The sequence below is a fragment of the Coloeus monedula genome (assembly GCF_965178545.1).
Source record: "Coloeus monedula genome assembly, chromosome: 19".
Classification (NCBI taxonomy): Eukaryota; Metazoa; Chordata; class Aves; order Passeriformes; family Corvidae; genus Coloeus; species Coloeus monedula.
The window spans coordinates 2231110-2257422 of record NC_138799.1 but is presented as its reverse complement, the minus strand read 5'-3'; the positions used below and the strand labels follow the sequence as shown (position 1 = coordinate 2257422).

General features: G+C 42.5%; 1 protein-coding gene across 1 annotated transcript; it reads right to left on the bottom strand.

Moving 5' to 3' along the window:
- Window positions 1–1761: 1761 nt before the first annotated feature.
- On the bottom strand, window positions 1762–19748 carry LOC309580256 (myosin-1B-like; the record flags this gene model as incomplete). The annotated part of the gene is given in 39 exon segments (XM_082294097.1): window positions 1762–1914; window positions 2402–2497; window positions 2764–2868; window positions 2956–3126; window positions 3221–3346; window positions 4208–4411; window positions 4513–4821; window positions 5011–5135; window positions 5306–5471; window positions 5558–5741; window positions 6123–6319; window positions 6645–6763; window positions 7316–7442; window positions 8156–8545; window positions 8637–8727; window positions 8815–8960; window positions 9046–9222; window positions 9329–9571; window positions 10169–10424; window positions 11168–11304; window positions 11384–11507; window positions 12303–12443; window positions 12445–12468; window positions 12470–12594; window positions 12892–12968; window positions 13609–13918; window positions 14604–14774; window positions 15393–15542; window positions 15641–15759; window positions 16953–17091; window positions 17178–17281; window positions 17387–17485; window positions 17570–17633; window positions 17732–17824; window positions 17904–18018; window positions 18117–18144; window positions 19066–19222; window positions 19314–19457; window positions 19545–19748. Coding segments are annotated over 39 exon segments (5910 nt in total).
- Window positions 19749–26313: the final 6565 nt, after the last annotated feature.

The window sequence follows — 26313 nt, the reverse complement described above, 5'->3', positions numbered from 1 at the left end:
AACTGGATCGCTGCTCAAAAACATAGCTTTGGAAATTATATGAGTGAGTGTATGTATGCATATATAAATATGTATCTATGTATGTGTGTGTATATACAGACACTCAGATCTGTATGTATGCATAAACTGCCTTCCCAGGCACATCTACAGGCTGGGTGAGGAATGAATCAACAGCAGCCCTGAGGAGAAGGACTTGGGGGTGTTGGTTGACAAGAAACCCAACATTCCCTGGCAGTATGTGCTGGAACCCAGAGACCCCCTGTGTGCTGGGCTGATCCCCCAGCGTGGGCAGCAGGGGAGGGGAGGGGGGAATTCTGCCCCGTTCAGGTGACACCCCACCTGTAGAGCTGCCCCAGCCCTGGGGCCCAGCACAGGAAGGATGTGGAGATACTGCAGCCAGTCCAGAAGAGGCATGGAGATTCTCCAAGGGCTGGAGCCTCCTCTGCTCTGGAGCCAGGCTGGGAGAGCTGGGGGTGTTCACTTCAAGAAGAGAAGGCTCCAGAGAGACCTCAGAGCCCCTTCCAGTGCCTAAAGAGGCTCCAGAAGAGCTGGAGAGGTACTTTTTTACAAGGGCCTGGAGTGATAGGGCAAGGGGGAATGGCTTCACACTGAAAGAGAGTAGGTTTAGATCAGATATTAGGAAGAAGTTCTTCCCTGTGAGGGTGGGGAGGCCCTGGCACAGGTTGCCCAGAGAAGCTGTGGCTGTCCCATCCCTGGAAGTGTTTGAGGCCAGGTTGGATGGGGCTTGGAGCAGCCTGGTCTAGTAGAAGGTGTCTCTGATGTTACAGCCCATCCCAGGAGATGAGAGTAACCCAGGTTCTTGTTAATAGATCGCTTGGGGTGCATTTGCTTGAAACGACACTGAACGATCAATGTGGTTTTTAAGAGGAGATCACGGATTTCTCTGATGTTTGCTGATATCCACAAAGAATGAAACCCCACATTTCCAGTGAGGCCATGTTGGGCAAAGTTATCCAGATTATGCTGGAGACATCACAGGAGGTAAGTGTCTGCCCAAGCAGTTTAGAAGATTCAGGATAGTTTTGCAAACAGAATATAGACAATGGCTGACTGACTATATGATGTTGCTGGCTATGCTGCCCTGGGAATGTTGGTTTGCACATTACTTTCATGAACAACAGTTGAAAGTGGATCTCATTTTAGGTTTAAATGTCCTCTAAATTATGTTCCAAAGTGGCTTGAACGATTGAAGAAGTTTAACTTGAACTAAGATCTTCTTGCAAAGAAGACACAAGAATTAAAATAATAATCAAAGATTAAGCGGGATTAGGAAGGAAGGTGTAGTAAGTTCTTATTCTTTGGGCAGAACATTTGAGATAATATCTATTGTCTTCCTAAAGCAACAGTTATAAGGGATAATTACATTATTTTTCAGAGAAATAATGATTTTCTCAGCTAAGGAAATATTAGATGAAATTTCCTGTTGAGAACAAAGGAGGATGTCTGATTAGACCACTTTAAAAGTGGCTGAAACACTTTGAAAATACCTGAAGCAAGATTTTTAATTGAATAAATAAGTTTAAGTAAGCAAGGAAAAATGTAAACCCTAGAAGAATTCAGGGTAATGATTAAAATGCAACACTGAACTTCTCATTATTTACATGGCATAAGCTCTACAATTTTTATTATGTAGGCATTACTCATCTATCGATTAATTACGGACAAAGCAGTGATTACAAAATAGAAGTGATAGAATGTCACATTTTGTGCAATTCTCTCACTTTACAGCACGGGAGGCATTTACTCTTCACTTTCTGCCTTCTTGCCCATTTCCCGGCTCTTTGCTCGGAGCTTGTTGACCTGTGACTCTGCAATGTCAGCCCGCTCCTCGGCTTCCTCCAGCTCGTGCTGGATCTTGCGGAACTTGGACAGGTTGACATTGGACAGCTCCTCCTGGGGATAGGAAGAAACATAAAATAGGTTTTAAAACAATTCTACTGTAACACTGCCCTGTACGTGCTGCGGCATTTTCACTTTGAATAATTAAAAAAAAGATTAACCCCTAAGATTATGAATTAGTATGTAATTATCTCTAATATTTCTAAGGGGAATCCAAGCTAAACATTTAAATGGTCAGTAAGACATACCAAAAGTCCAGCTCTGGATATGAAGTGCTAGTGCACTTTGGAATTTTTGAATAATTATAGATAATTACAGTTATTGCCATTAAATCATCTTTCAGTTATTTACTGCTTTATAATTATATATTACAATTTTTTTTTTCTGCTAGGTGAAAATATTAAATAAAGCAAGTGAAAGGAAGCAGAGACCTACTACCACAATGCTAACCTGCATTCAAACAGAGCTACACAGGGTAAAACATCGACACAGAATTCCACTTCCACCTTGATAAAGACTGTCTGAACACAGTGATACTCACAGCCTCCTCAGCTTGTCTCTTGTAAGCTTTCACTTTAGTTTGCAGTTTGTCCACCAGATCCTGCAGCCTGAGAACATTTTTCCTGTCTTCCTCAGACTAAAGAGAATGACCAGATAGAGAAGCATCTCTTTTACCCTTCTCTTCATGAAATAGAGAGTAACATTTCTAATTGACATTGCTGACCAGTCAGACAGAAGTGATAAGCTGGATCTTCCTAACATGACCAGAAACAAAGTCATCTTCTGGTGCTTTCATTATTCTCCTTTTTCTATGTGGGACTCAGGACAGAGAGAAATCCCTCAGGGCCTTATTTTGGGTTCTGGGAATAAGAATGTATCAACACAAAGGAGCTTCCTGCCTACCTGGTAGGTCAGTTCCTTCACCCTCCGCTCGTACTTGCGCACACCCTTCACGGCTTCAGCGCTGCGCTTCTGCTCAGCATCAACCTCCCCTTCCAGCTCCCGCACCTGCAAGGACAAGCCCATCCCTGCAGCTTCCCTGGCAATGTCTCTCCAAGGACAGCCTCACTCACCCACAAGCCCAGCCCTACACACCCTGGCCTCCAGCTTCTGGATCTGCTTCTTCCCTCCCTTCAGTGCCAGCTGCTCGGCCTCATCCAGACGGTGCTGCAGGTCCTTCACCGTCTGGTCCAGGTTCTTCTTCATCCTCTCCAGGTGGGCACTGGTGTCCTGCTCCTTCTTCAGCTCTTCTGCCATCATGGCCGCCTGATCAGAGCAAAGGGGCAAAGCCATTTTGGGGCTGCAGATATTTGGGGGACAGGACATTCACCATCAGCAATGCCAGGAATGTCCAACTCACATCTGTGATGGCCTTCTTGGCCTTCTCCTCAGCATTGCGGGCTTCCTGGATGGTATCCTCCATTTCACCCTGGATTTGGGCAATGTCTGTTTCCAGCTTCTTCTTGGTGTTGATCAAGCTGGTGTTCTGTTGAGCAGTGTCAGAAGTTTGTTTTTGTAAGTTCATTATTTGAAATCAAGAACATTACAGGATTTTCAATAATTTAAGACATAATTATGTGAAAAATCAATACCAGAGATTTTTCTAGTAAAATTTCTTATCACTGGGGAAAAAACATTTTGTTTTGTTTTTTTTCCCCCAACAATTAATTTTATTAATATGAAAAAGTGCTCAGAAATATAATGTGTACCACATCTCATCCATGGAAAGCAACAAAAATAGAGTTAGGGAAGTCAATGAAATGACTTCCTCTTCAGCATTAGGGAAGTGTAATCCACTCTCAACAACTGAAAAGAGGAAAAATTTTGAATGTAGGTGGGATGAATCCCTTCCAGAATAGTTTCATCACTTGAAACTGCACACTTTCCACAGATTTCAGCACCTGACTGCTCAATGGCTCTTATGACACATAGCTCGTGTCAAACTCTGCTTGATAAATGCTAAATCAGAGCCAGGAGTTCATCCCCACTTTCTTGCTAGTAAAAAAGTACATGAGGATTCCTCAGTGCTGTATTTCAGCTGACAAGGAATGAATGTTGCTGTGGTCTCAGAGTTCCATTCCCTGACTGCTCAGAGAACCTGGCATGCCCATGTGAATAAAGTGTCTGAGGACACAAGTAAGGCAGAAGCATGGGTGTCATTGTATGCAAGATGGGAAAACAACCAGTGCCCACATTTTTTCAGCAAAGATCTCTTTTAGTACCATGATGAACACTTCAGAAAAAAGGACTGCCTTCCTCCTAGTTGAGCCTCCAGTGGTGACTGGAATAAAGCATAGAAGTGTTCTCCCAGTTACTGAGAGTGCAATTTCTCACCAAATGACCTCACCTGGGTATGGAGGAGCTGCACACGCTCACTGGCGTCCATTAATTCCTGCTCAGCCACTTTCCTCGACCGCTCCGTCTGCTCCAGGGCTGCCCGCAGCTCCTCAACTTCAGCCTGCAGCAGGTTTGCCCTGCGCTCCACCATGGCCACCTGCTCCTTCAGGTCCTCCTGTGTCCTGAGAGCATCATCCAGATGGATCTGAGTGTCCTGGAGAGCCATTGAAAGAAATTATAAGCATATTTAGAGCTGTTGTGGACTGAAAGTATCAACTAAGATATTTCTCTGTTGGCAATTTCTGTTCAACAGACCTTGAGCACTCCCTGGGTGTTTCTCAGGTTCTTCTGTGCCTCTGCAGCCTGGCGGTTGGCATGGCTCAGCTGGATTTCTATTTCATTCAGGTCTCCCTCCATCTTCTTCTTCAGCCTCAGGGCTTCATTCCTGCTCCTGATCTCAGCATCCAGCGTGCTCTGCATGGAGTCCACAACTCGGAGGTGGTTTCTCTTCAGTTGTTCAATCTCCTCATCTTTCTCTGCTATCTTCCTGTCAATCTCAGACTTCACTTGGTTGAGCTCAAGCTGCAGGCGCAGGATCTTCCCCTCCTCATGTTCCAGGGAGGCCTGGACAAGAAAAAATAAGAATACTTTTCATATGACAAATGTTGAACCTGAAGCTCTGCGTAAAAAAGAGTGCTATGTTTAGATAATATCTCTACTTTTCAAAGACCTCTTCTCCTCTTTTGTCTGGGAATGAGGTAAACAAGATAGCGATCCTAGACACTTAAGAGAGCAATAAACAATGCTGTGTACCTCAGCTTCTTCCAGAGCTGCCTGGATTTCAGATTTCTCCTGCTCAATCTGCTTCTTGACTTTCTCCAGCTCATGAATTGCCTTTCCTCCCTCAGCAATCTGCTCCGTGAGGTCGGAAATCTCCTCTGTGGAAACAAGGATCATTGGCATGGTCAGGCACAGACAGAATGGCAAGGGCCCTGTCCCACCAAGGTGACAGGCATCTTTGCAGACCTGCAGGCACAGACCCATGAACAATGGTGGTAATGGCTGATAGTGAGAAAGCCCAGTGAGGAGCAGAGGGCCAGGGACTTACGCTGCAGGTTCTTGTTCTCGCGCTTCATTGTTTCCAGGTGGTCCAAGGACTCCTCATAGGCATTCTTCATCTTGAACAGCTCCGTGCTCAGAGAGCGCGACTCCTTCTGCGAGGCCTCCAGCTCAGCCTGCGTTTCCTCATACTTCTGCTTCCATTCTGCCAGGATCTGAAGAGAAATGGGGTGTGAGTAGGGATATGGCAGTCATGGGGGAATGCTCTGGCCAGGAGACCTGGTGCTGGAGGCCAAAAGACCTTGTCAAAGTTCTTCTGCTTCTTATCCAGAGCAGCGCAGGCAGCATTGGATCTCTCCACGTCAATCATCAGGTCCTCCACTTCATTCTGCAGCCTCTGCTTTGTCTTTTCCAGGGAGGCACATTTGGCATTGACAGCCTCAACATGTTCCTCTGCATCCTGCAGGCGCTGTGCCAGCTTCTTCCTGGGAGGAGAGAAGCACAGTGCCACGTTAGGGCTTGGAAGGGCATGAGTTTTGTACTGGCATGAGTTGGTTAATTTGGAGGTTTTGATCCAAATGCTTTCCACAGTGGTGTTTATTGTCCACGACTGCATGCAGACAGCAAAATCTATCACTTCTGTGTCTTACCACTTACAGAGTATTAGGCCTGTCTTAGCATTTCTAGCCCTAAAGCCTATGTTTTCTCTTCCAATCTACATTCTTTCTCTCCCTCCCTCTCTCCCCTTTATTTACAAAGACAGTATATCCTTGCCTTCATCCCATTCTTGTGTTAACCCACTCTCAGAGATTCCAATTTCCCTTGACCAGTTTCTCCCATCATTTGCCATCCTGCTTCCCACGTACTTGGCCTCCTCGAGCTCCTCCGTGCGCTGAATCGCGTCCGTCTCGTATTTGGTTCTCCACTGGGCCACTTCGCTGTTGGCCTTGGACAGGGCGCGCTGCAGCTCCCCCTTGGCCTCCTGCTCCTCCTCATATTGTTCCCGGAGCAAGTCACAGTCGTGGCGAGCGGACTGCAGGGCGTGGGCCAGGGCGTTCTTGGCCTTGAGAACAATAGCAATGTGACCATGAATGGAAATATCCTTGGAAATGTCCTGACTGAAGTGCTGATGGGCACTGATTTTGCTCTGAGTAATGGCAAACTACCGAATGAAAATGGAAGGTCTGGGAATCTGCAAAACAATTAATATATAGACTGCAGGGAAGGGGCAACAAAATTGGTATGGGAAGGCTTGCACTGTATTACCTAAGTGTTTTTTTCCTCCCTTTCATCTTGTTGATTCTGTAATTTCATATGTATCTGAAGCTCCTCCTAAACAGAAGGAATCCAATGCAATGGACAACTCAGAATTTGTAGAGCCTTCTTACCTTTATCTCTTCCTCTAGGTGCCTTTTGAGTTCCTCAATCTGTTGGGTAAAAGCCTGTTTGCCTCTTGACAGCTGAGAAATTAGAGCATCTTTCTCATCTACCTGGCGTGAATATTCACCTGGGAGAATTCAGATGAGTAAAGAAACCTTGTTATGACTTACGTAGAAGTGTTAATCTTGATAATAAATGCCCACATAAATATATTTTGCGTTAAACAAAATTTTACTTCTTTCATGGATTCTAATCACTGCTACCTACCCACATTTATCTCCGAGGCTAGAAATGACCTGTCATGTAAAATCCAAACAGCTTTACTCTGTGTTTGCATTAAGCCTTGAGTTTACAGAATGAGAACTACAGTGCCATCCAGAGGGATTATAGCCCATGGGAATCTCAGGAGGTTTAACAAGGCCAAGCAATCCAGGCGTGGCCTCATGAGTGCTGAGTAGGGGGAATGATCACTCTCTGCTAACCCATTGGCAGTGCTTCTCCTAATGCAATTCATGATTCTCTCAGGGTCCTGTTTGCCGTCTTCATCTCAAAACCACATTTTTGGCTCAGGTTCAACTTAGTTCATGTTCAATCCTCCAAGACCCCGGGTGATTTTTTACCATTTTTTTAAAGGACCCAGATAATATACAGTGTTCTCTTAAAAACACAAATGTCTTACCAGATTCTGTTTGTAGCCGAGCTCTCTGAGTACTAAGGTCATTAATTATGCGCTGCTGTTCCTCCTCCTTTGTCTTAATCTCACTGAGCTGATCTTCTAGGGAGCGACACATCTTCTCCAGATTTGCCTGTTCGCATGAAGAACAGAAGGAAAAATGATTGGTGGCTCAACACATAATTTGTGAGAATATGAAATCTTATGAAGGAAAAAAGAATGATTCAGAAACCAAAATTTCTCAGTTAACTGATATATATTACTAGGAAGTTTGTGCCCCCAGTTCCAGCATTTGTATATTCCCTGCCCATTGCAGGAGGGATGAAACGAGATGATCTCTAAGGTTCCTTCAAACTCAAACCATTCTATGATTCTATAATTTATTAATGTACACTAATATATTTTCAATAGATAACAAGAATGATGGGACACTGTAAAATGAAGAAATAATTTTAAATTCTGTTTGTCTCTTAGAGATTGTATCACTGAAGTATTAAAGGAAGGAAAAGAAAAATAGGAATAAAAAGGAAAGGTCAATTTCTCTTGTAGGAGTAATTTCTATTTTAGAAAAAATTAAAAAGCAATAGGGTGAGTTCCTCTCATTTTGTAATATTCTGAACGAAGCAGTAAGTTCCCCAGAGTTACTTAGGTTAGGTGTTACAGCTCAAATTTTTTAGCTCTCATGCAAAGGATAGAAAAATTATTAAAATAATACTGAACTTTTTAAACCAACATACAAGTTGCAAAGTGCAATCATTTATTCTAAAATATGACTAACTAAAATTTCTGCGTTCAAATATAACTACTTGGTTATGTTTGAATTAATGAGCAGAAATATTTGTGTACCTTGGCCTTGGAGACAGACTCCATGTTGCTGGCCAAGTCATCAATCTCCATCTTCAGCTCACTCTTCTCCTTCTCCAGCTTCTGCTTCACGCGTTGCAGGTTGTCGATCTGCTCCCCCAGCTCAGCGGTGCTGTCCGCGTGCTTCTTGCGCAGGGCGGCAGCCGTGGCTTCGTGCTGCAGCGTGGCCTCTTCCAGGTCACGGCGCATCTTCTGGAATTCTGCCTCGCGCTTCTTGTTCATCTCAATCTGAGCTGCTGTCGCCCCTCCTGCTTCTTCCAGGCGCTCGCTGATCTCCTCCAGCTCCCTCGACAGGTCAGCCCGATGCTTCTCTGCTTTAGCGCGAGAGGTTCGCTCTGCCTCAATCTCCTCCTCCAGCTCCTCAATACGGGCCTGGAGAACAGCAGGGACCCTTCACACCCGTGCCCTCCTCCTGCCTGAGCTGAGCCTGAGCAAGGGAGGGGAAGGAGGAACAGAGACTTGCCTGCAGCTCCTTGATCTTCTTCTGAAGTTGCATGCCCAGGGCTTGTTCATCCTCAGTTTTGCTCTGGATCTGGCTGATTTCAAAGTCTTTCCTTTGGGCAAAGTGAACCGTGTTAGAGCTCAAAGAAAAAACACAAGTGCTCCAGCCCAGCACTCAGGTGTCCCACAGCCACACTTACTTCTTCAGTTTCTCCTCCAGCTGCTGCTTATCATTCTCCAAATCCATGATGCTGTCCTGGGCCAGCTTCAGGTCTCCTTCCAGTTTCCTCTTAGCTCTCTCCAGGTCCATGCGCAGCTTCTTCTCTTGCTCCAGGGACCCTTCCAGCTAAACACAACAAGACCATCAGCGCTCTCCCAGCCAGGTCAGACTCCATACCTGTGCTGTTCCTGCTCTACATCTGTGTGCTTACATCGTCCACTTGCTGCTCCAGCTTGGTCTTGGCCTTGGTCAGTGTATTGACTTTGTCTTCTTCTGCCTGCAGGTCATCCAGCGTTTGCTGATGGGCCTCTTGGAGGGCTTTCTTCTCTTTTGTCAGCTTGGCAATGGTCTCGTCCAGGGCTGCCATCTCCTCAGTCAGGTTTTTCACCTTTGAGAAGAAAGGAAGGAAGTGTAAATAAATGAAGTAGATATAGAAGTCCTGTAATAGCACTGGGCTCTTTTCTGGAGTGCGAGTGACAGGTTCTGCCTCATACCTTGTTTTCGGTGGCGTGTTTTTCCTTCTCCACCTTGGCCAGTGTTAGCTCAAGGTCATCAATATCTTTCTTCAGCTCTGAACATTCATCCTCCAGTTTCCTCTTCTTTGCTGTCAACTCAGCATTCATCTCTTCTTCTTCTTCTGCTCTCTCTGTCAGCTCCTTAATTTTGGCTTCCAGCTGGATTTTGGTTTTGATGAGCTGGTCACACCTTTCCTCAGCATCAGCCAAACCATCAGCTTCCTACATGATTCATTTAAACAAAACAGTTTTCAATTATTTAATTTTTCTTACTGATTTTCAAGGAACAACATAATATTGTCAAAGATGCTTTGCAATCTACTTTGTTGGTAAAACCTAATAATATAAGAGTATCTGTTTTAGACTGCCTCCATCCCCTAAAATGAAGGAAAATATCACCGCACATTCTTAAAGTCTTTAATTTTCATTCAACTTTAATGTTAATTTGACAAGAGTGTCATTGTTCATTGTATCTTTTGATAACTATACTTCTATTGCATTTTTGTGGACTGGAAATAGTAATAGATCGTTGGCATAGAGGTCTACTACAGAGAGCCATGTAGGCACATTTTTTAGGATATAGTGTTTTAAAACCTGAATGTTAAACCCTCAAACATTCTTCTGAGAAATTCCTGTTCAACTCTTCACTAGAGATTTTCTGAGCATGAATTAGATGTTTAGCTTTGGCAAAATTTTGTGATAAGGTCACTGTTCCACAAGCATGTTTCTAGCACTACTTTGGGATAATATGTCTTTACTGAGATGTTTTGGATGATTTTATATAGGATATTACAAGTCAAAAACTTTAGCAGTACTCACAGCCTGCACTTGGAGCTGCAGGTCATTTTTCTCCTGCACAAGCTTCACCATTTTCTCCTCCAGCTCCTTCCGCTTTGCCTCAGACTTTGCAAGCTCTTCCTTGGTTTTCTCAAACTCCTCCTTCATGTTGGCCATCTCCTTCTCAGACTCTGCACTCTTCAGCAAGGGCTTGATCTTGAAGAACAGCTTCATCCATGGCCAGTGTTTGACATTCATGAATGCACGGACATTGTACTGGATGCAGAAGATGGACTCCCTGAAAAGTAATAACAAAACATATTTTGGTACGTATTTTAAAGTCTATAAAACCTATTCAACAGTATATATTAATATGTATAACATGAAATTCTACAATAATACTTTTTAGTTGTGTATATATATATAAGGTATCTATATATAGTATAAATGGATATATATAGTTCTGTATATCTCTATGTAGAAAACATTTATCATATATTATTAAATACATATTTTTAATAATATTTAGATCACATTTTATATATAATATATGTATTTCTGCAGAAAACCTTCCAGTGCTACATAGAGTATCAACCTGTATGGATAGTTTTGGAGTCCAGGTGTTTGGCTCACTTTTATGGCCAATGAAAAGGAGAACTTCCATAAGTTGACTTGATTTCTTTTATGAAAGTTATCAAGGGGAAGAGGACACTTCTCTTGTGATAGAAATATGTGTTTCTTTTTATTTTAGCAGTCACCTAAATTAATTAGTGTAAACTAGATATCAAGTTTCTGGATACATATATAAAATGTAACCATTTAATGAATTCAGCAAAAATTAGTACAAAGTGTTAAAAAAATGTATTTGTTTCCCTAAACTGGGATTTTACACTGCTCCATCTATTTTCAGGATATATCCGTACTGGCAAACTGAATTAATGAGAAATAAATGAGATTTTTTGTAAAGCAGCTTCTTTTCAGTTTTGTTCACCCCATTAGTATTTGACAAGGATTGGCCCAGCAGGCCAAGTAAATATCTACCTCCTCTCCATCATTTTCTTGAACTCCACCCTCATCAGGTAACCCCGGCACATGGCCTGGGTGCGGGTGATGAGCTGTGCCAGCTTCTCATCCCTCATCTCCTCCAGGAGTCCCAGCAGCCCAGCTTTGAAGAACACCTTGAGAGAGGGAATGTTGCAGCACATCATTGTCAGGTAGAGCAAAGCCCAGGGACTCAGTGAATGGAGAAGTTTGTACCTTGGTGTGCCCAAATTTGTACTGGGTGTGGTCCACATCGATTGAGCCAAGGAGCTTCTCAGAAGCCTTCTTGCTATCGATGAACTGTCCCTCGGGGATGGCGCTGGCATTAAGCACCTTGTATCTGTGGCAGGAAATAGAATATGGAGAAGGTCAAATTCCTGGAAGCTCAATCAAACCTGTATTAGCCAATGCCATTGTTAAGATTTTCTGGAGGGGGATCAAGTGTGGAAGACAGGTGAATAAATCTGAACTCTTCCTTCAATAGAAATCATGCTTTCACAGGTAAATATGTTTTTAGGGAAAACTGTGCATTTCTCTTAGTCCAAAGATTTTTGACACGGAATAGGTACTGATTTCCTTGGGTAACTGCTGACATATTTCACATGCCATGTTATCTAAATGCCTTATTTCTAAATGAGAACTTTATGTACAAGAACAAAATATGTGGCAAGGGGAAGCAAATCCCAGTCCTAAAAAGTGGCAGTACATACTATCTGAGTATTTTCCAGCTGATACAGAACAAGAAGCAAGATACTTTCATTGTATTTGGTTTTCCAACAAGTTAGTCTAGAATGTCCTTTAGTATCTTTATTCATGTCTGTGCTGACAGGTGAAAGTCATCTTGCTTTGTTCTCCAGGTGCCTAAGGTAGTCAATTTCTGTATGGTTAAAAAATACTTTACCTCATACCAGAATATGAATAAAGAACAGGAATAAATAATAGCTCTTTTAAAATGTCTCTTTTTTCTCAATAGCTGTAGAAAGAAACCAGATAACTAACTTGGACAATTGACTTTGTATACCTAAAGGTATGTACAGTGAACCTCTCCCCTAACTCCCACAGTATTTAAAACAACTAGGAAATGCAAATTATTCAGCATTTGTGGATATGGTGGAGGGTGATGACGTGATCTGACCTCTGTTTAAAGTCTGCATAGAGGATTCTGCTGGGGAACCCTTTCCTGCAAATCCTGATCCCTTCCAGCACGCCGTTACAGCGCAGCTGATGCAGCACCAGCTCGTGCTCCATGGCACCTAATAAATCACAGAATGAAATAGTATTTCATTTTACTGCACAGAGAAGATCAGATATATCACACATCTGAACTTTAACAACTTACCAGGTGTTTTTGTTTCATTAGGAATAAGGCACCGCACAAAATGGGGGTGAGTGCTTCTCAAGTTAGCCATCAGCTTGTTTAAATTTTCCTTAGGAGCAAGAACAAAGCCTTGGGTTTAAAAGTGTCACTTATACAATCTCAATACTAGGTGGAGATAAAAACACTAGAATAAAACCATAGTCAGTAAATTTTTTTTTACAGAACTTTTGGGCAGTTCTGAAAGAATACTTCCCAAGATTCAGTAAGAATTCCTCTTTACTAGAAGCAAATTATTTTATCCTTTCTGAACACAAAGATATATTAGATCAATCTAAAGCTTTTCGGAACTGAATTTCTGTTTTTCTTTTCATAATGTGGTAAGTTTAGAATGATTATTCTACAGTACCCGGAAGAGAGCTGAAACAGTCTGGAAAGAAGAACCCTTCTTCTTGGCGCCCTTCTTGCCACTGCCACCACTGCTCTCTAAAAAGTAATACATTTTTGTAAAGAAGTGAACAACAAAAGCACACAGAATCTGAAAAACCTTGTGTGTTCATCTTTAAAAATCTAGCAAAAATAAAAATATTATCAAAATTTGCAAATGCATACAGTGATTAAAGTTACAAAAAGAGACCTGAATTTTTCAGACGACAGTAGTAGGAAATCTAGTGACGTCAAGCTGAAATTTAGAAAGTGCTGTCAGGAAATAAAATGTAACATTTTGCATAGAAAGGTATTTGAGGAACTAAATTAAAAGCTAGTGAATACACCAAATGCAGTGTTTATGTGTCCTTACATCTAAGAGTAAGCATAAATTTAGTAGCATGTTGATACATTTGATTGTATTCCCTGAAGTATTTGGGAATGGCCCAGATTTCAGAAATCTGCTTTCTCAGCTAGAGAACGCTGGTTTAGTGCTTTAGAACAGCTGTCTCATTCTAAAACCTACAGATCTACTAAGGTCTCTAGGGAGTTGTAATATCCTTTATTAGACTGAGATCCAAAAAGATATGAAGTTTTGCGTTTTCAATTTTAGAAATGTAAATATTATTGCAAATTATTATTACAAGATTCTAATTTCTTTTTCTGTAAATTTTAGTAGAACTGATTTCAAAGAAATCACCTGCTTCTGCTCCACCAGCAGAGGCAAAGAGTAAAGCCAGGGTCTTCAAGGATGATTTCTGGTACAGCCCCACAACAGTTTCATTCAGAGGGTCCTTGTTCTTCTCCAGCCAGCCAGTGATGTTGTAGTCCACTGTGCCAGCATAGTGCACCAGGGAGAAGTGGGCCTCAGCCTTGCCTTTGGCAGGCTTGGGCTTCTGGAAGTTGTTGGACTTGCCCAGGTGCTGGTCATAGAGCTTGTTCTTGAAAGAGGTGTCAGTTGCCTTGGGGAACATGCACTCCTCTTCCAGGATGGAGAAGATGCCCATGGGCTGGGAGAAACAGCAACATGTGAAGGAAGTGTGGAAGGAAGGAAAAAACAGAGGCAATGTAGGTAAGAAAGAGGAATGGAAGATAAAAATAATCCCAAAAAATTGTCCTCAGTATGTGTAATCTTATGTTTCTCCAGAAAGGACATTTTGTTAGTGGATATGTCACCAGTTATACAGAAACAAGCTCCCCCATAAGATTCAGGGTTGTGATGTAATAAAGATCTAACATGTAGAAATTAATTTTGTACAAGTTAGATGAAAGTGGAAAGCAAAATAAGTGAAAGGAGCAGCATTCAACTATAAGAAAGAGTTTAAACTTCCTATATGCTCTTTCTTTAATATGAGACAGAAAATTTCTTAAGAAATGTTAAAATGGAGGTTGCTCCATGTATTTACTTACACAGCATGCATTAAAAAAATACACACCTTTGAGTATGAACTTCAGTGTAGTGACTAAGACTGAAATTTTGGCTCCATAAATCATATCTATAAGGCAAAAAATCTCTCAGGCAGTGAAATAAGAGACAAACACAAATGTATATGAAATGCTTGGAATCCAGAACAAATCCTGGTTTGTGCTGCATTAAATGTGAGTGCCTCTGGTTAGCATGGTCTAGTTAGAGCATAGAAGATTCTTTTTACATTTTACATCTGAAAAACTATTAAGTATGTGGGGGCCAATAACCTTCTCAATGAGCTCAATGCAGGCAGCCAGGTCCATGCCAAAGTCAATGAACTCCCATTCAATTCCCTCCTTCTTGTACTCCTCCTGCTCCAGCACGAACATGTGGTGGTTGAAGAACTGTTGCAGTTTCTCATTGGTGAAGTTGATGCACAGCTGCTCCAGGCTGTTGAACTGCAGAAAGCAAAGATTTACTTACTTGTGAATTTCAGTTCCAGGAACACTTTCCATCTTCCAATAGGCTTCATCCTTATCCCATTAGGGTCTGCATGATCGGAATCTTGAACTTCTAGTGCTGGAACTGGACAGGTGACTGGCATATTCCACTCTCTAATATATCTACCCTTTTAGGCCCTGGCAGTGTCTCAACATATTTCTGAGCTCTGAAAAGATTTGCAGAGCTTAGTCCAAGTCCAGCTTTTTATTTGTTTGAATCTGTGTACACTGCATGTCTATTCCCAAGCATTCAGAGGAAATCTGGCTTCAGCATTAACAAAATCTTACTTTAAAAAGGCACATTTTACTTCCTCAAAGTCTCTCTCTGATATTATTTATCAGTTTTCAATGCAATTTTCACTTCTGCATGCAACAACAACCATCTACAAATATCTGCAGCCCTGTGGCATACTACATGCTATGAGAACCAGAAGGGTACCATTCTTAGAGTAAAAGGCAGGATTATGCAATAAATGAAAATAACCCATAATTGAAATAGAGCAAACCCCAACCCCCAAATTTTTCCAATTTCTTAATGCCTCTTCCAGGAAACATTTATGGAGTTCCTCCTCTTACATCAAAGATCTCAAAGCCAGCAATGTCCAGGACACCAATGAAGTACTGCCTGGGCTGCTTCGTATCCAGCTGTTGGTTGATGCGAACAACCATCCACAGGAACATCTTCTCAAACACAGACTTAGCCAGGGCACCCACTGAATTGTATACCTAAGAAAAGGTTAAAGGAAATCTACCATCTGCAGCAAAAGAGGAAGTTCAAAAGTTTTAATTCAAGTCATTTTTTTCTATTATCACTTGTCTCTTACCTGCTGCACAGTCTGACCCTTGGTCACGTATTCATTCCCCACCTTGACTCGGGGGTAGCAGAGGGCCTTGAGCAGGTCTGCTGAGTTCAGACCCATCAGGTAGGCAGCCTTGTCAGCAACTAAGGAAACAAGCATAGAGAAGGATCAGATATTAGCTCTCCAGTGAAACGATCCTGCAGTAATTCAGAATTATTTCTGCAGAAGCCACATATATCATACCACATTCTTTAAAATATTGTAGTTTTTCTTGATGTGCTAATTTTTTCTGATTTAATCTATATGATTAATAAAGGTAAATATTACTGCAATACCTTTACAGTGAACATGCAAGAGACTAGACAGACAAAAGGAGCAAGGGCCATGAAAATGGCCGATCAAAGAGTCACAATTTCTGAATAAACAGAATAGGAAAGTGGTTGGTGAAATACACTGTACTGAAAATTGTAGTCAGTGAAACTCTACTGTAATTGGAGAGAGAGAGGGGTAGATTAGTGAGGTAAAATGCCAAAAGTATGAATAGGATATCTTGTACAACTTTCATATATTGTCCCTAAGGATAAATATCAAACACATTAAGTCTTTCCCAGCTCTCATTTTATCTGCAGCTGGGTTAACAAACACAAGCACCACAGCACTGCATGTACTCTGTCATCACCTTCCAATTTGCTGCCTGTCCCGTCTCATAATGAAGCTGATAGCAAGCACCAGTACTATTTACAGAGTTCTTCAATGTGAGGCGGCCAAACCTCATTATATAAGATATATACAGAGATGCTAATTTTGAACTGCTTTTATTTGATGTGTTATTTCCAACTAGGCATTTAAGGCACATTTATAACTAGAAAGATAAAACAAGAAGAAAATTTCAGTTTTGTAGATATGTATATACATATATATATATATATATATATATACACACACACTGTGGTTGTATGAGGCCACTCCACTATAACTATATCATTATTCATTAGTACTTGAGAGTTGCTCCTGGTTCTGTGTCAGGTCTAAGATGCTTCCATTCAAGACAGCAGCAAAGCTTGCTTTACTTCTGCCTGCCTCCTACTCTGACAGTCAACAGAAGCATGCTATAGGAGACACTGGACCTAATTTTTTGCATTGTTCAAAATAATCCGCAGGTTCCACTGAGTTGTGTTCCTCCAGAGAAATCCTCTGGCTAACACCCACTGCTATTCTGCATTACTGGCACTGGGGAAATGCACAGGCTGAGTCAATGATTCTGACCCTGACACGCTGCCTTTAACTTAGTGAGTGTTTGGTATCCTCTGTGCTCTGGGATGGGTTGTGCTGGTACCTTCGGTGCCATCCGGCTCTGCCTGCTCCTCACGCTGCTTTTGCTTGAACTTCAGGTTCCCATAGTGCATGACAGCCCCTGTCAGCTTGTAGATGGCTGTTTTCTCGTCTGGAGTGAAGCCCAGGATGTCAATGGCGCTCTAACAAATGAGTCATTAAGGTAAGTACCCCAGCTGTTAAAGGTCAGAGAAATGAAACTTCACCTAAGAAAAGTTCTGCTACTTACGTCCGTGGCCATCAGCTCTTCCTGGTCGTTAATGCTGGGAACTGTGATCTCACCTTGACTCACGTACTGATAGTCATAGGGGTTGGTGGTGATCAGTAACATCTCTGAGAAGAAGGACAAAACCGAGACAGGTCAAATGCAATTGGCACAGGAAGGAATTCAGTGTTGTCCCATGACCTTTGCCTGGAGGAGTTAGTGCTCCTTCCTACCAATTAGCTCCGGCTTCTTGTTGGACATGATCTGATAAAAGATGTGGTAGCTTCTTTCCGCCTTGAGCTGGAAAGTGACTCTGGACTTCTCCAGCAGATCTGGCAAGGATGGTAGGACAGAGTCAAGCACAAGAAGTGGGGAAGGCTGGAGGGAAGGGGGATCAGGCCAGAAGGGTGTCTTACAAGTTTCAATGTCAGCAGAAGCCAGCTTGCCTGTGGCACCAAAGTGGATTCTGATGAATTTGCCCTGAAAGCAGCAGGAAAGTAAATCAAGACCTCTTTTACCAATCCAGACAGCAGGGATATTCAAATTGGTGTTGACAGTTGTCCCAAGTAATGACTTACAAAGCGTGAGGAGTTGTCGTTCCTCACGGTCTTGGCGTTTCCAAAGGCCTCCAGCAGTGGGTTGGCACTGATGATTTGATCCTCTAGTGTCCCCTAAAACAGAAGTCTTCTTGTCATGACCTAGCTCATCAGGAACCTGGATAGTTGCAGGTTTCTAACCCTGGGACCTCACCTGCATTTTGCCTGATGTCTGCTCCTCCTTCTTCTTGTCCCCACTGGCTGCAATTGTTGCAAAGTACTGGATGACACGCTTTGTGTTCACAGTCTTCCCGGCACCGGATTCTCCGCTGTCAGAGCCAAGAGAGAAGCAGAGGGTGCGTGGTCAGGCAGGAGGTCCCCTGGCACCGGGCAGCCCCGCAGGGACCCGCGCAGGGGCTGTACGTACGTGATCAGGATGGACTGGTTCTCCCGATCTGTGAACGAGGCAGAAACAAATAGACATTGTAAATGAAGAACACAAAAGTACTGAAAATGAATGTAAGTTATGGTAAGAAAAAACCTGCATTTCCGCTTTGTTTACTCCTAAGTCTTTTTTTCCACTTCAATTCCTTGCAAAGCAATTTGCACTTGCACTCTTACCTCAAAACATATTCACACCACTTATGACCCAAACTTAGAGAGGTATGGATTTGATGGGGGGACTGCTAGATGGATAAGGAATTAGCTGGAAGGTTGCATGCAAGGGGGAGTTACAGTCAAAGGCTCCATGTCCAAATGGTTAATGAGTGGTGGAAAGACAGAGAAGGACTTTTTACCAAGTCAGGGGCAACAGTTTTGGGCTCAAAAACGTAGATTTTATGATGATGGCAGTGAGCCATAGCCACAGGTTGCCCAAAGATGTAGCCAATATGCCACGACTAAAAGTGTTCAAGGTCAGCTTGGACAGAGCTTTGAGCAACCCAATCTACTGGAAAATGTCCCTCCAAATGTCATAGGGAAGGCCCATGACATTTTCAAAGATCCCTTCCAGCACAAAACATTCTGTGATTCTATAATGCTTTGCCATTGAAAACCCCTGAAGAGCCATGTGCCGCTTCTCTGTTCCACTCTATGGTCTTTTCCTTCTCCTGCGTACAGTAAATTGTTTTAATTTTCTGCTACACAGACCGCTTTTAGAGCATTCTTTTAGAGAAAGGGAGAGTAAAGACCCATGACAAAGGAATCCTGATCATGGGTAACACTTTGGACCTCAATAGCACAGAGAAAGAAAGGAATGGAAAAGGTGGAATCAAAACTAGCAGCAACATATAATCCTATTTCATTTTTGATGACAGAGTTTTATCAAGACAAACCAGAAGCGTTTTGATATGATGCTTACGATGAGAGCCACTCACCAGTCAGCATGAACTGATAGGCATTGTCAGAGATGGAGAAGATGTGTGGAGGGGCCTCCTGGCGCTTCTTGCCTCGGTAGGCCAACACCACCTCCGGGTTGTACACCGGCAGCCACTTGTAGGGGTTGACGGTGACGCAGAAGAGACCCGAGTAGGTCTGCAAGGAAGGGACACAGCACGTTGGCTTCCCCTGAGCCTGGCCCAGCACTTCCTGCCGCTGCCCAAAGGAAGCTGCTGCTGCCACTTACGTAGATCATCCAGGCTGCGTAACGCTCTTTGAGGTTGTACAGCACAGCGGGTTCGTGGAGGTGGGTCATCATGGCCATGTCCTCGATTTTATCGTACTTGGGAGGGTTCATGGAGAAGATTTGATCTTCCTTCACAGTCAGAGTCTGTCAGAAGGCACGAAGGTACATGCATGTCAGCTAAGAGCCAGAGTGGGAATGAACTGCTGTTTGCAAATCTTGCATTTTACCCACCTCTCCCGCTTCAGTCTTGACAGTGACTTTGCCCGATTCCCTGCTCTGGATTGTGCTCTTCACATAGGACTCCTTTGCATGTACCACAAAGACAGAGGTCTTGGCATCAAAAGGTTTGTTCTGGGCCTCAATTCTCTCCTTCTCTGACTTTCGGAGGTAAGGAGCTGCCTCCCCAAAGACGGCCATCTCAGCGTCTGTAGACATGGCTGCTGCTTACTACACGTAATGTAGCAAGTACCTGTGAGGGTGGAGAAGATATTAAAATACTGCATAATGGAAGAAACACTCCTATAGCACATTAGATAGCTCTTGCTTACGTATCAACTGAATTGCCTTTTGTCCCCTTCTAATTCAGAGTTCTGTTCTGCTTTTTTTTTCAGTTTTTTTTTGGGTTTTTTTGGTGGTCAGATCTTTAGTCCTACTGGATGATGGCATTCACAGAAGAATGCTTTCTGTCTTTTTGTATTTGGGGCTCCAGCACAGGAAGGACATGGAGCTGTTGGTGTGAGTCCAGAGGAGGCCATGGAGATGCTCCAGGGGATGGAGCCCCTCTGCTCTGGAAATAGGCTGGGAGAGCTGGGGTAGTTCAGCCTGGAGAAGAGAAGACTCCAACGAGACCTTCTAGCAACCTTTCATTACCTAAAGGAGTTCCAAGAGACGCGAAGGGGAACTTTAGACAAGGGCCTGGAGCAACAGAACAAAGGGGAATGGCTCACGATTGAAATAGTTTAGATTAGATATTAGGAAGAATATTTTTTACTACAAAAAAATTTCTTTGCCTTCTTAGGCAAAGACAGACTTCACGACTTAAATTGGTGCTATCAATTCAAATGAATGGGTGCAATTTCCTGACTGGTTTTGTCTCTAATGACATGGTTTTCCACTTGATTAATATGTTATAACTCAAATAAGAACAATTCCACAAAATAAACACATGAAGTTGAAAAATGGTCCCAGTTTTTCACACAATATTAACATTGCTTATATTATCTCACAGTTTCTTACAAGATTCCTAACAGGAATAATACTAACTATTCCTAGGAGGAATAACATTGCCATATTATATCTCTTAGTATATACTATGCCAGCATATATTATGTTATTATGTATTATAATATATTAGCTTATGTTATGTACATTACACCTATATTGTATATTGTGCTATTTTATAGACACTGGATGCTGTTATCACAATATATCTTTATGATGCTATTAAAAAGTATAATATATATAGTAGGTTAGTAGACATTAATATATGTATGTAATGTGTCAGTAGATTAACTTTTTAAAGTACTAAACTATTTTCTTTTGATTGTTTGGTTTGACGTTTCCTGAAATCAATGCTATGCTAACTCTCCTTCACTGATTCAAAGCATGCTGGTTACATTCCTTACATGATTGCTTGTTGACATTTTATAATTTTGAGGGATATATCCTAGTGATAATATCTGACAAAATTAATATAAATTAATGTAGAAAGTAAATGTGAAGAGTTTACTTTCCTGGGTGTAAATATTTAAAACTGAATTTAGTTGCAGTTCCATCTCTCTTTTTCCAGTTATCCAAGTAGGTATCATCCTTTATTCAGTTCCCAAAAGCACCAAAAATCTTTATTCAGATTACAAGTATTTGCTTATATAATTTTCTCACAATTATGCAATATTTTCAGAGGCAGAAACAAGCCTGTAAGAAAACTCAGATTGCTTGCTTTTAGCAGTTTGATATTTTGATACACAAAATTCTAACCACATTCCTCAAGCTTCCATGTGAAAAAAATAACATATTAACATTATTTAAATATATATTTCTTTTCCTGTTGCTTCACAGTCAGTGCCAGTGACCCTGGATGTTTGAGATAAATGCAAAAAACCACCCCAAATCATTGGAAAGTACTTTCTGACATTTTGGCTTTTTTTCCTTGTTTCTCCAGGAACTGGTCTCTGCTGGAGATTCCTGGGCAATGCTGCAGTGATCAGTACTTTTAAGATCACATTCTTAAAGAATCTTGTGACAAAAATATTGGCAATCCAGCCCAATTCTAGTACTGTATTTATACAATGGAGATAAACATAATGAATACCAGGATTTCCAGCATACCTGCATAGAAGTCCTGCCTTAGAGCAGCTCTACCTTTCCCTAAAAAGTGAATAAATCAAGATCTTACCTTCTGTGAGACAAAGAGTTGCAGATTGGAAGACAGACAGTATTAAAAGAAACAGAATTAGTAACTTACTTCTTACTGCTGCACCCCAGACAACATTTATACACTGAAAACATATGGTTGGTTTGAAAGCAGACTGAAAATCCCAGCTGACACTGGCAGACCCCCATTGAATGAATATGAGCATCCATAGGAATGCACTGGAACTTGTGGAATGCAGGGCCAGTTTCCCTTCATTCCCCACCTCCCTAGTCCCAAGCCCTGAAACTCTTACCTTAGAGATTTCTGAGAAAGGACAAGACACACAGATCCCAGGGTACTTTTATAGGATCTGATCTGCATATGTAGCCACCACCTCCTCTTTCTTAGGTCAAAACATTTTTGGCAATCTTAACTCCTAGCAGAATTGCGATTCATATTAGAAGTGAATAGATATAATTAGACATAACAGGTCTGTGAATCAATGTCCTATAAATAATTTGACAAGAAAGCATGAGAAGGGGGGGAAGTGGGAGGGTGTGCTAAAGGAGATGAAAGGGGCTACACTGGTTCTATAATCCATCAGATGCTGACTCGCACAGAAAAAGTGAAGAGTAACAGCCAGTGTGTCTCATAGGAAACATGTAGGGATGGAGAGAAGGCAAATGCTCCTGCCTGCTGCAAGCACTCAGAGTCCTCAGTGTGGAAAAGCAGGAGGGGTCCTACTGAGAAGCAGGGTTATTGCTAGAGGAAGAAAATCCCAATGCAGGAGGAAGCATCTGAAAATGAACAGAAGTTGCAGAAGTGAGAATCAGGGGATGATAAGAATGATCAAGTTCTAGAACGGACCAAAGCCAAAGCAACTGAAGGGAGGAAAGAACGAGTCTGAATGTAGTGATAAGGAAGGATATGTGAATAAAGAAGAGGAGTCCCTGGAGGTGTTTAAGAAAAGACTGGATGTGGCACTCAGTGCCATGGTCTGGTTGACAAGGCAGTGTTAGATCAGGGTGGACTCGATGATCTCAAAGGTCTTTTCCAAGCTAGTTGATTCTGTGATTCTGTGAAGTAAATAGGGATGTGATTCCAGCGGGATAACAGCAAGTCACCATGCACACAAGGAGCAATAAAAGAGCAGAACAAGTTTAGCCTGAAGATAAAAGCTTCAGAACCTGAGGTCATTGAATTAAGTCCCAGACGAAAAGCACAGGAATTAAATTCTTGGTTTTGGAACTGAACGGTTTCAAAGATCATATGAACAAGGCTGTGGAAGAGTTGTACTGAACTTAAGACATATATCCCTTTGGAGTCAGGAGAGATAGGTGCCATCCCAACATACAGTAGTCATTCAGCATTACTTTTGCAGGATAAGTGTGTAAGGAAAGATTTAATAAATTTACATCCTCTGAAATAGAATCAGTCATACCCTATGCTGCTCTGGAAGATAGGCAACTATTTTTAGAGGGATCTGAACCTCATGATAGTTTGTGTAAAAAGCCAATCTACTGTTCTGATCTCTGGGATATTCCCCACCCAGATTAAGAAGGGGACACATGTTCTGTATTCACAAGGATCAGAGCGGTAAAGAGAGCAGTGGAACCATTTGCTTTACTGAGAAGCAATTTTCTCCCCATGCAACAGACCTGGATTTGTTGAGGGTTTTGGTTGGTTGGTTTTGGGTTGGTGTTTTTTTCAGTGTGGTGTTTTTGGTTGGTTGGTTTGTTGGGGTATTTTTTGTTTGTGCTTTTGGGTTTTTTGTTTTTTTGGGTTTTTTTCATGCATTGGTCTTCACTTTCCAAACTACAGTTCCTAACACAAACAAGGAAATCTGAAGTGTCACATCTCAGCAGCTTCACCTGGTCCCACAGTGTACTGCTTTCCAAATTACAGCACCAGTTGTGCTCCTCTCTCTCTTAGCATCTCCTACTCAGAGGTCTGGATAAGAAAGTGAGGTAATTCCTTCCTCCTCTTCTCTCAGCTGACTGCGTCTCTGTGATGGCACTGTAATCCTGGGTGTGGGAAGGAGATTGACAGACATCAATTTCATGTTTGGAGTAAATTCCCACTGAAGATAAAACTGAGGCCTATGCTTAAGCCGTAACAGCTAAACCCTCATCAGAATATAAAGCAGCATTTCTTTCATGTCTTTAATGCAATTATATTGTATGAGAACTCAGGGTTAGTTTCAGGTATTTCAAGGACTCTATATGTGGTCTTATTTTGCTGGTGCATGCAGTTTTTGACCTGGATTAAAACTGGCTGCCAAGAAAAAAAGGAAAGAAAAACTCATGGTTTTCCCAAAGTCATACATAATACTGGCATAAAGCTCATAGCCACCTAAAAGCCTTGATTTGCAAGATTTTTTCAAATAGATAAAGAATAATCCAAAAAGGTTTGAAGACTCAAAAGGAAGTAGTTTTTCAAGGGATTTTTCAAAATTACATGAAATTGAAAACTTCCACAACCTGTAACATACTGCTTGATCTGATTTCACTTCTATTTTTCCTTTCCTTTATTTACCTTTGTATTCCCAGTCGATATCCTACCAGTGTGGGAGCTTGAGCTCATAGGAGCTAGAAAATGACTCAGTTGTCCCAATGTAGTTGTCTGCCTTAGACTGAGCTGAAACATATGCTTGGCTCTAGTAGTGTTGTCTACAATGGCAGCTCAGACATTCAGCTCACTCACTACAGATTCATTTGGGCATGAAGATGACTAAAAGCAGATATTTGAGTTTGGAACTGAAACTCCCACACACATGTAACAAACCCAAACCCAGTACTGAGCCTCTATCCTTCACTGAAATTTGTCTTTCCTTGTGTCCAGTTCCTGCTGATTTTGCCTCTTCATTCGTTCTGAGCGTGCTCACACTGGCAACAGTTACTGAAGTTAAAATTGCTGTATTGCTGCTTGAGAAAGGGGAGACAGCAGTTGTCTGAGCAGAGGAATCTATAAATCCTTCCAGCAAGGCTGCAGTGAAGAGGGAACCTTGAGCAGCCTCTTCAGCCAGCTCTCAGGCCTGTTAAAAGGCAGTGGCTTCTTCAAAAGGAAAATATTTAAGGGCAAATTTTGCTTTTTGAACATAATGGCAAAAACTATGCCAATAAAAATTTCTCCTTTTTCTTATAACCTCTTCATATTTTACCTTTACAGTGTGTTCAGTTTGGGCTAACAAGGCAGCTTTCCAAGAAGCCAACAATGATTAACTGTAACCCCTGATAAATACCAGCTGGAAAGCAATTGCAACTGATTGTGGATGTTCACTAAACAAATACTGCAACCTGAAAGGGCACAAAGACTAACTTAGGATACATTCCTGGAAAAAAAAAGCATACAGAGAACAAAAGAAATTATTTCCCATCTTAGCTATATTCTAGAAATTGTCTGGGTCTCTATTGATTCCCTGATACTTTACGATCTGCCATCATCCGTGCTTCACCAGTAGAGGAAAGGACTAAATAAGCATCGTGCCACAATATTTTTCTTCATTGCCTGACAGGCTCTCCCCCTTCTCCCCTCCCTCATCCTTGGGCCCGGACAAAGAGGTTGCAGCCACTCTGGATGGGCACCACATCCAAGCAGAATACCCTAGAGGAGGGGCTGCAGTGTGGACAGTGTGTGGGTGTCCAGCAGTGTGGCCAGCAGCCCTGCTGCCCCTGCAGCCCTGACGCTGGCGGGGCCCTCAGCCTGCCTGGGCCTGTGGCAGATGTGCCACGGGCGAGGACGCCCAGCCAGAGCTCAGCAAGGTGCTGGCTGGGAGACGTCAGGGCAAAGCATGGGGTGACTGAGGCTGAAAAAGTAGTGAGAAGAGAAAGGGAGCTGTTGAAATTCCCAGAAAGATGGATAAACCAGCTCATGGCTGGCATTTACAGGCGTGTCTTCCTGTACTGCCTCTGGCAGGGCCCAATGGCACGGGAGAGGGTGGTTCAAGGCCCTGGCGGAGGCCTCCCATCTCTCCTGCTGTGACTGACCAGCTTTCTCCTCCCACAGCTCCCCTCCCACGCCCTGCTTTTGCAGTAGATGAGCTGGATGTAGGTAAGCAACTAAATGGGGAAATAAAAATGTGTTAGCATTAGCAGAACAAAGTTCTCCTTCTTCTGCCTCGTTGGCAGAGGGGCCCTTCGGTTACTGCAGCTCCTGAAGATGGCTCCAGGAGCATTTCCACCTGTATTGTGGCCTTTGTGGTGGGCAGGAGTGTCATGGTGCCCCATCTCCAGCCAGGATCTGTCCACACAAGGGTTCTGGCACAGCAAAAAACCTATGGATGGAGGAGAAATGCAATGTGCTAGAAGAGCAGAAAAGAGCTTTTTCGTGCTCAGCTCAAGTGCAGTTCCCTCTTTCACCCTGCCACCCTTTCTGAAATGATTCTGGTACAAAACCAGCGATGTGTTAATGGAGGTCTCTGATGAGCCCTTAGAAAAGCAGGGCATTTAGAAGCACTCTGTGATGGGCCATGCAGCTGGGCTGTGTTTAACATCACCAGCCACAGGGAAGAGAGGTCCTGCTCATACAGAGTTCAAGGGAGCACCAAAATTCCAGAGATGCTCAGCTATGATGGATCCTGAGCTATTGTTTCTAAAATGGATGGAGTAGTGTCCCTTCCCAGATCCAGCTGTCTTCTGCTGCTCCAAT